Source organism: Lineus longissimus, chromosome 4, assembly GCF_910592395.1.
Source record: "Lineus longissimus chromosome 4, tnLinLong1.2, whole genome shotgun sequence".
Taxonomy (NCBI): Eukaryota; Metazoa; Nemertea; class Pilidiophora; order Heteronemertea; family Lineidae; genus Lineus; species Lineus longissimus.
The window spans coordinates 10,085,721-10,100,566 of NC_088311.1; the positions used below are offsets into that span (position 1 = coordinate 10,085,721).

Consider the following 14,846-nt stretch of genomic DNA (forward strand, 5'->3'; position numbering starts at 1 on the left):
GACCTTGTAAATCTGCATAGACCTGTGGGGTTAAAAAGTTAGTACTTGCCTTAAACCTTGGTTTCCATCACTGAAGCAAAAGTAGCTGTTTTTGGATATCATGCAACCATCACAAATTGGGTGGTTTATGTCAATATGACCAAAAATGAGATGAGGTGTTTTTCTTTGGTAACTTCTCCAGGGGGAGACTAATAATATTTGTTGAGCATCGTAATCTTATCACCAGAGTCTATCCAAATATTTTAAGGCATGAAAAATAACAAACCAAAATGCCATATGGTGTATGAAGGCTTCTATTCAACAGTTTCTTAGAATTTGCCACAATATATCAGTGATTTGCCCGTTTATGTGACAATGTTTCCTTACTTTTGGGGTAGAGTTTCTTGTTTAGTTTCACTCTACATGTATCAACATCAAGGAAGAGTTTAAATTTTTTAACTCAAAATTTCAAATTTTTGGTTTTCATGTCATGGTCAGAGGTCAACGTGTTTTGGGATTTCCAACTGGAGTTTGTCCAAAACCAGGATGGAACTTGGGAATAGGGATTTTTATTGTCACATCCTGCAAGAATATCAGTCGTAATTAGTCGCAGTCTAAAATGATGACATTATGCCTACCACTCGAAATTTAGGCATTTTGAAGAGTCTGTTTCCTGGTTTGCATTCAGTAGGCCTCAATGAAAATCTGTGTCTTATGAAAAGTAGGCCCATTATTATTTCCCCTGGAACCACGCCAGGGCAACGGATGGCTAAAAGTCATGCAGCAGCTCAATCAGACAAAAGTTGACCCCAAAATCTGTCCTACGCAAAAAGTAAAAAGTGCATCCTCCTTGGGACTGTGCCAGTCATGATACTGCCCTGGTCATCAAATAAAAGTTCTCTAGCAAGATAATGGTGGGGTCATCTGGTAAAGATCTTGTGATATCCTGACTGGTCATGCCTCAGTGTTGTCAATGGTCCTTATCATATCATCTTATCTGATTCTTTTGATTATCTGTGTCATCAGTTCTTTTCCAATTGGGTTAATTGGGAGGTTGCCGTCAAACTTATATGATGGAAATTCTGTCTAGTTTTGTTTCGTTATGCTACGCGTGTCTCCTGATGCTAAAATGGATTTGGCAATTTGACCAGTGATTTTGAGTGCGTGCCTGATGAGTTCAATATCCGTTGCCTGTACTGGAGGATATTGTCCAAAAGATCTTTTGATTGAAAAAAGTTTTTCGCACCGAGCAGCTTGGGTCAGCAGCTTGGCACCCCTTTAGCAGCTTGTCGGTTTTCTGTTGCCCCCTGGTTTAGCTCAGCGCCCAAACTAGTTTCAAGAATGCCCCGGGTTCCCATCTCAGTCAAGACTTTGTACACTAAAGGAGTCTAAAGACGACATGCATGCATTTCCCGGGCCAGACCACTATGCTCTCTTGACCAGATGAAGTGATGAATTGCCAACTGCCTATTGCAATAGAAGCTGGTTTTGTGCTCTGTCCCTTTTTAACGTAAGGGGTGATTTAGAGTTGGTGTGATTTTGCCCCTTCAAAACCTTGAAGATGTGACAGCACAATTATCTTTCCTGTTTCATCTCCAAGGCTGCTAGAATGTGGTGCTGCCATCTGCTAACTATTGGTAGAACTACAAGGATGGTTTTTGGTAGATAATTAGAAAATATCAATCTTTTTTTTCAGATTTCGGCCTGAGCAACACGTTTTCGAAAGAAGAGTTACTAAAGACACACTGCGGCTCACCAGAGTATGCAGCCCCAGAGCTCTTCACGTCAGGGAAAGAGTATGGCTCAGAAATTGATATTTGGAGTCTGTAAGTAGTAGCATAAGGGATGAGACGGTTCAGATTTTTGGAGGATTCATTTGATAGCAGAAATGGGAAGATATGCCCAGCTCCCTGTACAACATTGAATTATCGAAATCAGACAAATCCGAGGACAGGAATTACACAATGCCTCTCCATTTCCCACACCTAACTCGGTATCAAAGCAATTGATGCATTGAGTCATTACGATGGAATTCCCATACGCAAAGTTCTGAATAAGACCCCAATGTCCACATGTTTTAATAACAGGCCCAATCTCAAGCTAACTGATCTGCACAGGGGATGAACAGGAAATGAGTAGGTAAATTTTCCTGGGGGGTGAAAGTGTAAAAGTTGGCTAAAACCCTTAGTGTGCGAAGTCACATTGATATTGAACCCAAATGTACCAAGCTGCCAAGGCATTGTCATATTCTTCCTTAAGGGGGCACACTGAGGAAGGTTAAATTGGCCGTCTTCGGGTGACCAATTTTATCACAGCAAGGGCACTGGGTCATGTTTCATAAATTACTAGATATATTCCTCGTACAAGCGTGAATAGTTTTGACGTACTGTAAGATCGGAGAGACCCCTGTCGGCGACTTCATGTAACTTTACCTTGCCTACCTAGCACTTGCCTATAGAGTCCCTTTGACAATCTTGTCTTTATTTCAGTGGTGTGATTATGTATGCACTAGTTGTCGGCAAGCTTCCATTCACCACCCCCTACACCGATCAGTATCGACGGCAGAAACTCCTCCAGCAGATCCAGAAAGGTCTAATACAGAAACATGACCGGGAAATGTCGTTACTTTCTACGGGTAAGAATACGGATATCTACAGTCCTGAGTAAGATCTGGTTGTCCAAAATCACCAACGATGGTGTTTAAACTTAAACTTGGCATCAAGTGTAATGGACTTACTGAACTTATTAAAATGCTCCCAAATACCCAATTTTATTTACATCACAAGTCATGAAATTTGGTCCTCAACTTTTAGGGGACTTCCCCCTTTGAACGCTTGAGGGCGGGGGGGGGGGGCACTCCCCCATTCTCCTCAGGAGGAAACCCTGCGTCTAGATGTCATTTTACAAATTAAAACAATTACCGTTGGGCCAATTCATCAGAACAGCGATAGATACAGACCTTATCTTATCTTCGAACATTGTCAAAATATTTCATGCCTGATATTGTTGTCATGATATCTCACTGACTTATCGCAAGGACTTGGGGGCAATACAAGTAGGGTATCTTTTCCCCAACGGGTCCAGTCCTCATTATGGTATGCGGGTGCTCCTCTCTTGCAGACTGTCGTAACCTACTCCGTCAGCTCATTGAACCCAATCCTGAACTCCGTCTCCCTCTGCTTGAGATCGAGGCCCACCCCTGGGTCACCAAGAACGGCAAATGCACCTTCCAGCCTTATCTTTCCCCTCCCAAAGACAAGCAGGCTAGAGCTCAGGTTAGTGGATGGATGTAGTGCGGTTTAGACTTGCTTTTTAGGGGTCGTGGATTTTTAACATTTAGCTCTTCAATTCTGGTTATAACAAGTGATTGGCTCTCGTTATGACATTAATTTCAAATTTCTATCAACGTTGGAAAGGAAGAGTTTCATTATGTTCTCATTAAATAACGTTTTGGAAAGTGACTAGATTACGTTTTGGCTGTGTTTGATAATGAAAAAGAATTTCGAAATTCTGAGCTGTCGAGGTAATGAGAATTGAACTGAAAACAAGAGGGATATCGAAGGAAAATCAGAGTTGAAAATATTAGACTTTTCTCAGTAAACGAGAGCCAATTACGATACACTCGCTGAAAGTGAGCTGTCATTGCTGTACACTGTGAGGTGGGAAAGGTAACCCACTGTCAAAAAACTGAAAATATTCCTGAAATTTGGTTGAACACTTATAGAAACCTGTTAGTCACAATTTGGAACTTTTTTACCTTTCCTGCCAAAATGTTTTGAAAAGTTATACTGCAATAACAGCTACATGTTTCACAATCAGCCTATGCCTGTACTTTTCCAAATAAGTAGTGGTTAACACTGCAGGCATTGGTTAAAATGGATGGAGTTTCATGGAAAGTGCACTTAACTGCTGCTTCGAACTTCTTGGAAAAGTGCTATGGGCTGTTTAAAGCAGTATATGTGCACGTCACCGACGCTGTCCTTCTGAGGCGGGGTGTTGTGGCTGTGAGGTGGATAGCGACTGTAACTCTCGCCTTGCTTTGGAGTTGGTAAGGAGCATGGCTTCTCTCTTGATGGTGGGTGTTACTTGCTGTAACTTTTTCATGTGGCACCTCCAGTAGGCTGTAGCAGTGTTCGTTGGAAATTGACTGTGTTCTTGTCGACGATAGAGTTACTGTTGTGATGGAATAGTCGAGTAAATCGTCACTAGTTGTGGAAACGTGTCTAGATGAACCTCTGATGTTGATTGTTCGCTGTCCTCTCGTGTATTATTGGGGTGTCTTTTTACCACTAATGGACACTTAGTTTTGTCTTCACTTAAATGGTGATATAAACATAAGCGCGAGTCGACGTCTTACGAGTCAGAAATCAGACCGCCGCTGCCTTTAAAATAATAATTTGCAATTCCTTACGCAATTATTCATGGCATGCTTATCATGTTATTTAAGCCATCATTTATAGCTTTTTATAGGTTCGCCGGGCAACAAGCCATATGTACTTGAGAATTTATAAGCAAATTTAAGCTTGACCAGTCGCTACATTTTTCCTCAGAATATTTCTCTCTAAACCTTGAAATCTTAGCCAAGTCAGATTTTGATGAAAATTTCAATATTCTGTGTTCTTTGAGAAGTTTTAATCAGGACCATGGTTAGCAGAAGCTGTGTCCAGTTTACGCATGTGCATGAATAAGAACTCCAATGAACTCATTCATGCACATGCGTAACCAAAGAAAAAAATCTTATCAATTTTGTTCCAGCCTCTGCCACATGTGGTGGAAGTTGGAATAAGATTTCCAGGTCCGGCTCAGCGTGCACATAAATAAGAACTTCTATGAAGTCATTCATGTGCATACATAACCAAAAAAACTAAATCTTAAGCCACATGCGGTGGAAGTTGGAATAAGATTTCCAAGTCTAGCTGACAGCATGCACATGAATAAGAACTTGTAAGTCATTCATGAGCATGTCATGCGCAACCGAATTCCGAGGTGACGACAAGTGTCGAACCAGAAATCCCAAGGTCCTGAGCTAAGATTATAGAGAGGTTTAGATTTTGATCCGAGAATGAGAACGAGGTGGCATCTTGACAACAGATATTGTGGTGCCAGTTGTCTAAAATGCAATGAACAGTGTCTTTTATATCTGGTATGCCTAGAAAGGAACCAAATACAAAACAATCAAATCGACTTGATGCTGTCAACCAGAGAAAAAATCACCTCGTTCTCAGATCAAATTCAGAAACACTCTATTATAAGGTTTTAAGGTGAAGATTCGTTTCGAGAAAATCTGTAGTGGCTGGTATGGCATGAAGGGCATTCTCATTCAAATCACTGTGTGCTTATTAATTTTGCAGCAGTCAGAAAAAGGCTACGACGAAGTAAGTTAACGTCGACCCATGAGAATAACTGAGCATGTGGTATATCTCTCTTGAATCTTGGGTTACCATTAGTTGACTTTGGCTTCTTGAACTGTGTTTGCTCATATTGTGTTGTGCGATCCTCGTTCAATCCTTCAGACAGAAAGCGAAAATGCGGTCATAATACCAGCAATTTTGAACGTATTGGCTCTTTCATCATTTATATGCAACACCCCTTGGCCCAAATGCACTATAATGCACTATAATGCACTACAATGCTTAGGCAAAGTGTATTGTGGGCCCTTTTCCGATAGCGGAGGTTAATTATTCTTAATACGTTTATCGAAAAAATATATTGATAATTTTTGAAAATATTTTCTTGTCCATAGTAGGTTTTAAAGGGTTTGATTTGGGCCTCACTCAACTTTCATACTCCACTTGGACAAGGAAAAACTTTCAAAAATCATTTTTTTCACTAAACATATTTCAGTGGACTCTGCTATCAGCAAATTGTCTACAACACACTTTGCCTAAGCCTCTACACCTTTGTGCATTTGGGGGTGGGGTGTTGTATGAGTTACGAAAGAGCCAATAAGTTCGGAATTCCAGGTCAAAGTGCTGGTTCACATGCGCATCATTCTAAACAGCAATAAGAAGGCAGATTCTCAAATATACAGATTTTCAGATTGAATAATTAAAATCTTATCATTGGACAACAGTTTGCCACTGATTTTTGCTAATTCTTGACCGAGTCTTAGAATTTAATTTAATAATTTGATTGAAAACAAATTATTCCAGGTGTGTTGCGTGAAGTCCTCACACATTTTAAGATATTCTAAGATATAAAAAGAACTTAGCGATGGTAGCACAAAAGTAGTTTGGCTGTGTTTACGACAGAACTTAGCTGGAAAGCTGGAAAGGAAAATCGTCAGTTCGAGTGCCTTACCAGAATATAGAGAAGTTGATCATCTGGGGTTCAGAACAAGTTTTAATCATTGGGCGATCTTGACATAAATGGGGTCACAACATTTAACCTACTGAGCATGCGTGATTTTTTATTATCTTTGGCAATGTAACTTGGTCTTATTTCTCTTCGGATGCTACGTGCGGACCATGCACGAGTAGCATCCAGCTGTTGCCACTAGGGCGGCGCTCCTCCTCAGTGTATTCCGTTTTGAAACGAACTAACACACTGCATGTTCTTGTCCTTGCACATTTACAATCACAGTGATATTCACGTTGTCAACATTTCTGCCTCACCAGGGCTTTGGAACAATAACAACAATGTCATCCCCGAGTTTGTCTGATGTGGGTTTTGAATGTTATTTTTTTGGCACAAACAATTCAATTTGGTTGCTTGGTTGCTGGATTTATTATCAGAATTATCATTTAGATGTCGATAAATGTTTGTAAAGGTACTGGTTGTAGAATTGTTACTTCTGCGGTTTGGGATATTTGTGAGCAAGAACTTGTCTAGACAAAAGCTCTAACTGTCAGCTTCAAAACCAAAAGATAATTTACCATGCAGTTCATCAAATGAAAGACAGGGAATGGCTGCCAGATGGTAGCGCTATGACTCATCCAGGTAACCTTCTAATACATAATACCATGCATTGGCTGATGCAGCATGAGATCCTCTACCTGTGGTGCTCAAGGAGAGAACGATTTGGGATCTGTGAACAGCTTCCTTTTATAGGTGACTGTAGTCGTCAATATGGATTTGTGTCATTGCTCACAGCCTTTGGATTTATATGATTCTCCTTCAATCCCAAAATATTTTGTGGCGGTCTTAGCACTGTTGTTTAGGTGGGATGAACATCCAAAGATGAATAATTATTGGGTGATGGGCTGGAAGAAAAGAAATCATGGCACCCCTCTCCTCAGTTACTTTGTATCTCCTGCACAATTGGCTACTTGAAGCAAAGCACAATGCAATAGAGTGGTCAATCACTATCAATAATCAAGTTGTCAAGGCCTAGCTGTCATGGTGACAGAAATTGTGCGTTTGCAAAGCAGTTTCGCTACTGGAGCCTCGTCATAGCTGGCAATGAACAAACTTGATGCAATCCGCACGCAACAAAATGGTAACCTGCCGATAAAATGGTGTAAAGTCCAACTCTTTCTTGAAGTGTTGACCTTTAAATTTTGTTGTTGTGATTTGAGTGTGCGAGGTTGTGCTATCCAGTCATACTGTCAGTGTGGTACTGTATTGATCAGAGGTTAACATCATTTGTAGTGAGCAGGGATGGGACTTTCCGAGTTTTGGAGGATTTTAGTTCTTTTCCACTCCTTGAATGGCTTAATTTGACAGAAATGGTGAAATCTACACCTCAGCTTTCTGTAGAACTTTGAATATTCGAAATAGGACAAAAAATAGCCATTTGAAGGCATATTTGCAAGTTGGGGCAGATCCAAGTACGGCATCTTCACATGAAAAATATTTTTTTACAGTTTTTTTTTTCTCCGGGCTCATCCGTCGCACCAATGAGTGAGCAACACTTGAAAAACACAACATCATATAAAGAAAACTTTCAGGGGCGGATAAAAGGAGGACACATCAGACGCTCCCCAGTTCATGAAAAATCCCTTGAAACTGACCATGAAGTTTTTTGGAAATCACCAGGAATTTTGATGAGAAATGCTGAGTGCATGCCCTGTGAACTTCCGTTGCCTGGATCCACCTCTGCCTGTCAGTGGAGGGATTCAAGTGAAGTGTCAGTTAAGAGATGTACTCACTTTATTTTGAAGAGCCCTGTCCATTGAATTAAAGTTTTTTTAAATTATACAGAAGTGTATTAATTTTTTCGTGTTTCGAGATGATAATGGAGCATGGGTAAAGGATGTTGTTGGGCCTTATTCAATTGTATGTGGATTCAGCTTTGTTTATAAAAATATACAGTATAGAACAACAATTGATGGCTGTGTGTGTAAAAGTAGGTTTTACATGTACTAATGTGTTTTAAAAACTAACATACTTTGATATAAAAAATACATGTGGCTTGTTGTCCAAACATAATATTGTAGTTAGATATCTATTACTAAACATAAAATTATGTTGCGAGCGATTCAGGAATGCCCCTGAATTACTATTGCTATCCAGTCAATGCATTCCTGAGTCAAAACATGTTGTTTAGATATAATATTTGCCTTTGGTTGAAAGTTGGGACAATTTTGTCCCAATTTTCGCCAGTGTCACCCTATCTTATGGTACAAATTTAGTCGTTGAGTCATTATCGGATATCAAATGCATCTAACAAACAAACATTTCTTTAAAACATGTCTAAAAGTTTACAAATTACAAAAAAACTGGTTGGCTGTATTTTGGACAAAAAAGTTGAACGTTTTGACTGTGTTATATACTTGAAGGACGTTTTGACTAGTAACCATACCATTTGTCACAATCTCGTGCTATCACTTTCATTGCATGGGTTGAAATTGCCTTCCCACTTAACTGTATTGTATATTCTGTTCGTATTGGTTGTCATCTAAAAATCTTCATTTGCAGTTTTTAACTTAACAGATTTCTAACTATAGTTTATTTGCTATTTGACAAAATGTTCAAACATTGCTCCCATATTTTCATGATGTTTCACTTTTTCTCGAAAAAGACGATGCAAAGAAATACTTCTGCACTATCATGTCGTGTTACCAAGAATTAATAAAGACTAATCTTTATTAATTCTTGCTGATACCAGTCTCTTTTATTCAGTTTATACATTGGTTTGATGGTAACTATATCTGCATGATAAGTGACCAAATTTTTAAAACAATTTTGGTCAGTTATAGCTGAAATGTTACTCCTTTCGGTCTGATTTCTGACTTGAGTTTCTGAATTTTCTCCATACACCTAAGGACATCCCACCATCTTAAAGTTCTCATAGTCAACATTGAGGAAGATTATTGCCCAGATGCTTTTGATGAACATATTCCCAATTTCTAGCTATCCTCTAATGATGACAGCATTAATGCTGCCGTATTGGATGGTAAACATGTGACTCTGCCCGGCAAAGCAATGAAGTTACATCCATTTAACATGGCTGACGTGCGCGTAAAATGTACATTACATCATTTGGTATGTGTCACAGGTGTTACTAAATCTGGCAATATTCATGGCCATTTAATTTCACAGTTTCCTGAAATTGCCACTTTGGTAAAAATTTGCTTTCGCGTTGTGAAAACCCTGTATAAACAGTGCTTTCAACATGTTCAATCAGGTTTTCATTTTTTGTCCACATATTTTCACGATTATGTGTAAACACGAAATGAATGCAAAAAGAAAAGGCACAGAATTTTGACGGGTTTATACTGAATGCCGTTGTACTGATGTAACATCTCATCATTTTGCCATCTATGGCCACTCGTTTGCCGTTCAATGCAGCAGTGATGATGTCAGCCGCACTTATCTATACAACATGACTTGACGAAAGTCACAGAAATTAACAACGCTTGACTATTTTGGTGTTTTCAGCAGCCCTGTTGCCAATTTTGCGTGGTTAACAGACCATTGGTAACTATCATACCGTCATAGCATGTTGCGTTTTGTCAATAACTTTTAAGGTGATTTCATCCCTGCCTGACATTGATAATCCGAGATTATGGAACAATTCAACAGATTCTATTTCTCTAATATTGCATGATCGCACTTGCCTTAGTAATCCAAGTTGTCGGTTTTCATTTTTTCGTGCTTTCATAATCGACGGTTTTTGCAGTCATTTCAGAAATTAACATGTCATGTTATGTCAGAAGTTAACATATCATGTCATCAACATGTCAGGGCATGCAATTGACAATTGGAGCTCACCCATTCAAGTTCATTATTTTGCTTTATAGCTTACAAATTGATAATTCTGTTTCAAATTGGCATGAAATTCAAGATCACTGCTCAACAGGTGTGCCGGTTCTTCCGAGCCAGTGGCATATCAGCATAAAACACATTTTGGATTTTCAGTTGCGAGAAGTTACTGAAATGGTTTTTTATTTTTCGGCACTGCCAGATGATGAATTTATTGTTTGACAAGATTTTTTTCATGTCTGACTTTGCACTTTGGTGCAAATTTTCTGAATTCATAAAGATCTAAGTCTGAAATGAACAAAAAGAAGATAGGGAAACCATGGAGAAAACCTTGACTTGAAATGTTTTGGCTTATACAATGCATAGCAGGAATGGTCACCGGAAAAGTCAACTTCTTGATTCGTGGTCCCAAGGGTTCAGTGTTTGGATGAAATTGGTGAAGGGCCCCAGTTGAGTTCCACCATTTTTTTGTGCTGCCGTCTGATGATGTGGTACATGTAGGGTTGTAATCGGAAACAGGAACATCAATAGGGAGTTTTAGAAAGCCCTTAAAGCGCCAACTCCAATGCCTATCTCATTTTTCGACTTCTTGATCTGACGTTGAACGATGGCAGGTGTAGCCTCCAGGGGCTTGACAAAATGCCCTAATGGCGAAGTGTGACAACTTAAACATAGTTGTTCTCTTGCAAAGGTTTAAATGCTGTATAAATTGCTTTCAACAATTGATTAAAGAGAACTTATCCCCATATTCTGATTGTGACTTTGACTTTGAAAGATATTATTTTGGACAAATTGAAACTATAATTCACCACCATGGAATCACTTTCTGTGCAACACAGCAGATACGATAAAGTTTTGTTATTATGAAACTATAGTATCTAAACTGCAAGCTCAAGATCTTTCAATTACAAAAATCGTCATTGTGTTCGACTAAACCTATTGTTGAAGTAACAGAAAGTAGTTTGGTACATTTCACTGCCCACAAATATTCACTTTTGTGGAATATTTGTATGGGGGATAAATACCCTTTAATTGATTTCAACTCTAACCACATATACATGCATGCAAGCAGAGCCTTTAAAGAATGGCCAGGAAGCTGTATATTCAGTTGGAGCAAAATGGCCCTTCTTGATTTCATATGAGATTTATGAAACAAATTATGCAGCATTTTCATGACATTTTTGCATGGTCATCTCACTCGGTGTGATTATAATGTTAAGTGGTCCTCATTTTATCTCAGCTTTGTGGTATGTTGACAAAACAAGCGATGGTCTTCCTCTAAGTGTTGTTTCTAACATTTCCTGCAATATCGGCGGTCATATTTTTCAACTATATACTTGCTTGAAGACTATCAGCGTTGCTTTTTGTGAAACCATTATTAATCTTAAAACATATTATGAAGTATTAATGTGGATTACTGTATTACAAAAGGTCTGTTTAGGGGTATCCTTGGGAAATCAGTGTTTGCTTTTTGCTCCCCCGTCCCTGAAATCGACATGATGGTATATCAAAGGTCATAGTCAGAAATAACAGGAAGTTTGGTGTCATTTGTGTGTTTTTCAAATGCTTGGGGATATTGTTTTGCCATGATGTACTTAGACTTCCATACACATACATATTTTAATCATGCTGAACACTCATGGTACCCATATTGAATACCTTTGGTAATCATGCGGAATCAACATGCTTATCATGCTGAGTACCTGTTATCGTAATCGTAATGATCCTTGTAACTCATGGTAACCATAATGAATACCCATGATAGCCTTACTGAATACCTATGGTAACCATGCTGAATACCCATGGTAACCATGTTGAATACCCGTGGTAATCATGCTGAATACTCATGGTAATCATGCTGAATACTCATGGTTACCATGCTGAATACTCATGGCAACCATGATGAATATACATGGTAACCATGTTGAATACCCATGGTAATCATGCTGAATATTCGTGGTGACCATGCTGAATATCCATGGTGACCATGTTGAATACCCATGGTAACCATGTTGAATACCCATGATAATCATGGTGAATACCCATGGTATTCATGCTGAATACCAAAGGTAGTCATACCGAAAAAACTTCTGGTGATGGTGCTTTAACCTCATGGTGGCCATAATAAATACCCATGATATAGCCATGCTGAATACCGGCACCTATGGTAAACAGGCTGAAGACCCTTGGTAATCATGCTGATCACTTATAGCATGCTGAATCCTCCTTGTAAACAGGCTGAATACTCATTGTCTTCATGCTGAATACCCATGGCTTGTGTATACTCATGGTAACTCATGAAAATTACTGAATACGCATGATAATCATGATTTAGGCTCATTGTAACCATAGAATGCAGTATTCCATTGTTGTGTTGAGTCAAAATTGAATAAAGTATTCAACCATTTTGTTGAATACAGTATTCAATCAGAAATGAATGCAGCCAAAACAGTATTTTACCATGAACTTGTTGGTGAACACTCAACATGGTTTTCGACGAGGACATGGTTTTCTTTGGCGTGTCATTTCTGTGGAAGATGTACAAGATCGTAAGCTGGTGTGTCAAGATCATGGTTTTGTTGTTGTTGTGGATCCACAGGTCCTGCTGGGTGGGCCGGCCGTTCAGTGGCATCGTTTGAACACCATTTGATGGTGTGTGAAAGTGCCAAATGTCCCAAAATTAGCAAAAAGGTTAAACACTCAAACCACATTAAAAAAAAAATCTGAAGGATAATTGACCCCTGAAGCATTCTTCTGCACCCCAAAATGCTCAATTCTGTCCCATAAGACATTAAATTAATGCCAGAAACGCTAAAATATGTCATTTTTGGTGGAGATACTAATATTATCACAGGCGTGTCTCAAATTTTAGCCGCTGAAATTCCTGAAAACTTCAACAGTTTGCATCAGTGACAGAATGTCCCCAAATAAGGCTGAATAGCAAAACAAACATGTCCCCAAAATATGCTAAAAAGTTGCGAGTTGTAAATACAAAGAAATCCTTATTCTCCTGATGAATAAAACCCATCCTGGCCAGTACTGCAGTTGGTGTTTCCCTCCTTAAACTTCACCTAGCTTCTTTTATGACGACAACCTAACCCTTTACTATATTATTTCCATGGAGTAAAACCTCGTAAAGAGTTAACTTGACCTAGGGTCACCAAATTTGGGACAAAGGTGCACCTTACAGTGCTTTGCCAATAGTCTCAGCTTATACCCACAATGGCACTTTCAATGGGCACTTTTTCTGATTGACCAGTTCATCCTTGTAAATCAAGATCACAAATTCCATTGAAATTGATAATGAATCAAAATAATTGAACTCAATAAAGGATTGATAGTTTTTCACCAAAATGAACCAGATGTGGTATCTGAAAAATAGCTACGTGTAACTTAAGTTTGTGTATCAAACTACCAACAACTAGGTAACTGATGTATCTGTAGAAAGGTTTAATTGTAACATCAATTTAAAGTGACCCTATCTTCTACACAAGTATAACATAATATTTTGAAAATTCATTTCACAAAGTTTGTTTGACAAAAGGTTGCTAATTATCCGCTCTGCGTGCCACTTTGTAAAATCTGTCTCTATTCTATCTTTTGTCAATTTGTCCATATTAATGTGGGCATGACCACAGTCTGCTTCTGTTGCCTGTTTTTTGAAAAGCACTGTCTCTGTTCTCTCTAAAATACTAAACCAACTCTTTCCTCAAAATCTGTCTTCCGTGTGCCTGTGCCTGTGCCTATCTGTTTGTGAAAAAATTTAAATTGCTCAAATTTATCAAATCATTTTTAAAATCTATCCCTCTTCAAAAGCTATCTCTATTTACTTTACACATCAAAAATTATTCAGTCAAATCCCGAAATGATTTTAAAATTAAACCTGCAATTTTAACAAAAATCGCTTCAAATCCTGCGTCTTTTTCTCGTGTTTTTCAGTCGTTGGATACGTTGGCCATTTCTAAAATCCCCCTCCCCAGTAGTAGCTGTGGATCCATCGCATCCGAATCAGATAGTCACACCAGCTGGGTAATTAACATTTTCCATTTTCAATACTAACACGCAAGTAAGTAGGGCCATTTGTATCGACTAGATGTGTTGCGCCCCCTATGTGATATTGTGTTAAACGTCTTCTACTGATTGCAGATCGTCGATGAATTGGCCACATTGTTGGGATTGGAACGGAAGCATGTCGACAAAACGGTCCATGAATACCGGTCAGACGAACTTTCGGCGATGTATAATATGCTTATGGATGAAAGGAAACGAGTGCAGGGTATGTCTCCAGCTTCTAAATTAATTATCTGATCATGTCAAAATAATGCAACTCAAATCGTAGAACTAATATTTTAGGTATCGTTTTCCAGGTACATCTACCATTGTTTTCCAGGTGTCAGTTAACTTCAAAAAGATTTTCTTTCAGTTAGTAAGCATGAGTACCTCTCATGAGTACCTTATGAGTATCTCCTGTGTGCATGTTGTGCGAGACCTTTTCCCATCCTACCATGCTCTCTGAGCTATGCTGGATATGCATAGTCCAAATTAGTGTTCAAGCCCTGATGCAGGCTAATGTCTTCTCTCATTCGACAAGGCCTCGTGCAACAAAGTTGCACATTCTGTATAGCCAAGGGGTGCCAGTAGGCTGCCTGTAGCCTGAGGCAAGGGTTGTGTGTAGTATGACTTCAGCCTATGCTGAGGGGTTGCGTGTAGAAGGCCTATTA

At 39.0% G+C, this 14,846-nt stretch overlaps 1 protein-coding gene across 2 annotated transcripts in view; it reads left to right on the plus strand.

The window, feature by feature from the left end:
* The window catches only part of LOC135486105 (serine/threonine-protein kinase MARK1-like), a 136,985-nt gene that overhangs the window by 90,370 nt on the left and 31,769 nt on the right, over positions 1–14,846 (plus strand). For both annotated transcript variants that reach the window (XM_064768630.1, XM_064768631.1), the window contains exons 5-8: positions 1,676–1,805; positions 2,469–2,614; positions 3,100–3,254; positions 14,272–14,401. In XM_064768630.1, the coding sequence (XP_064624700.1) occupies positions 1,676–1,805; positions 2,469–2,614; positions 3,100–3,254; positions 14,272–14,401 (561 nt within the window). The remainder of the gene's footprint in view (positions 1–1,675; positions 1,806–2,468; positions 2,615–3,099; positions 3,255–14,271; positions 14,402–14,846) is intronic.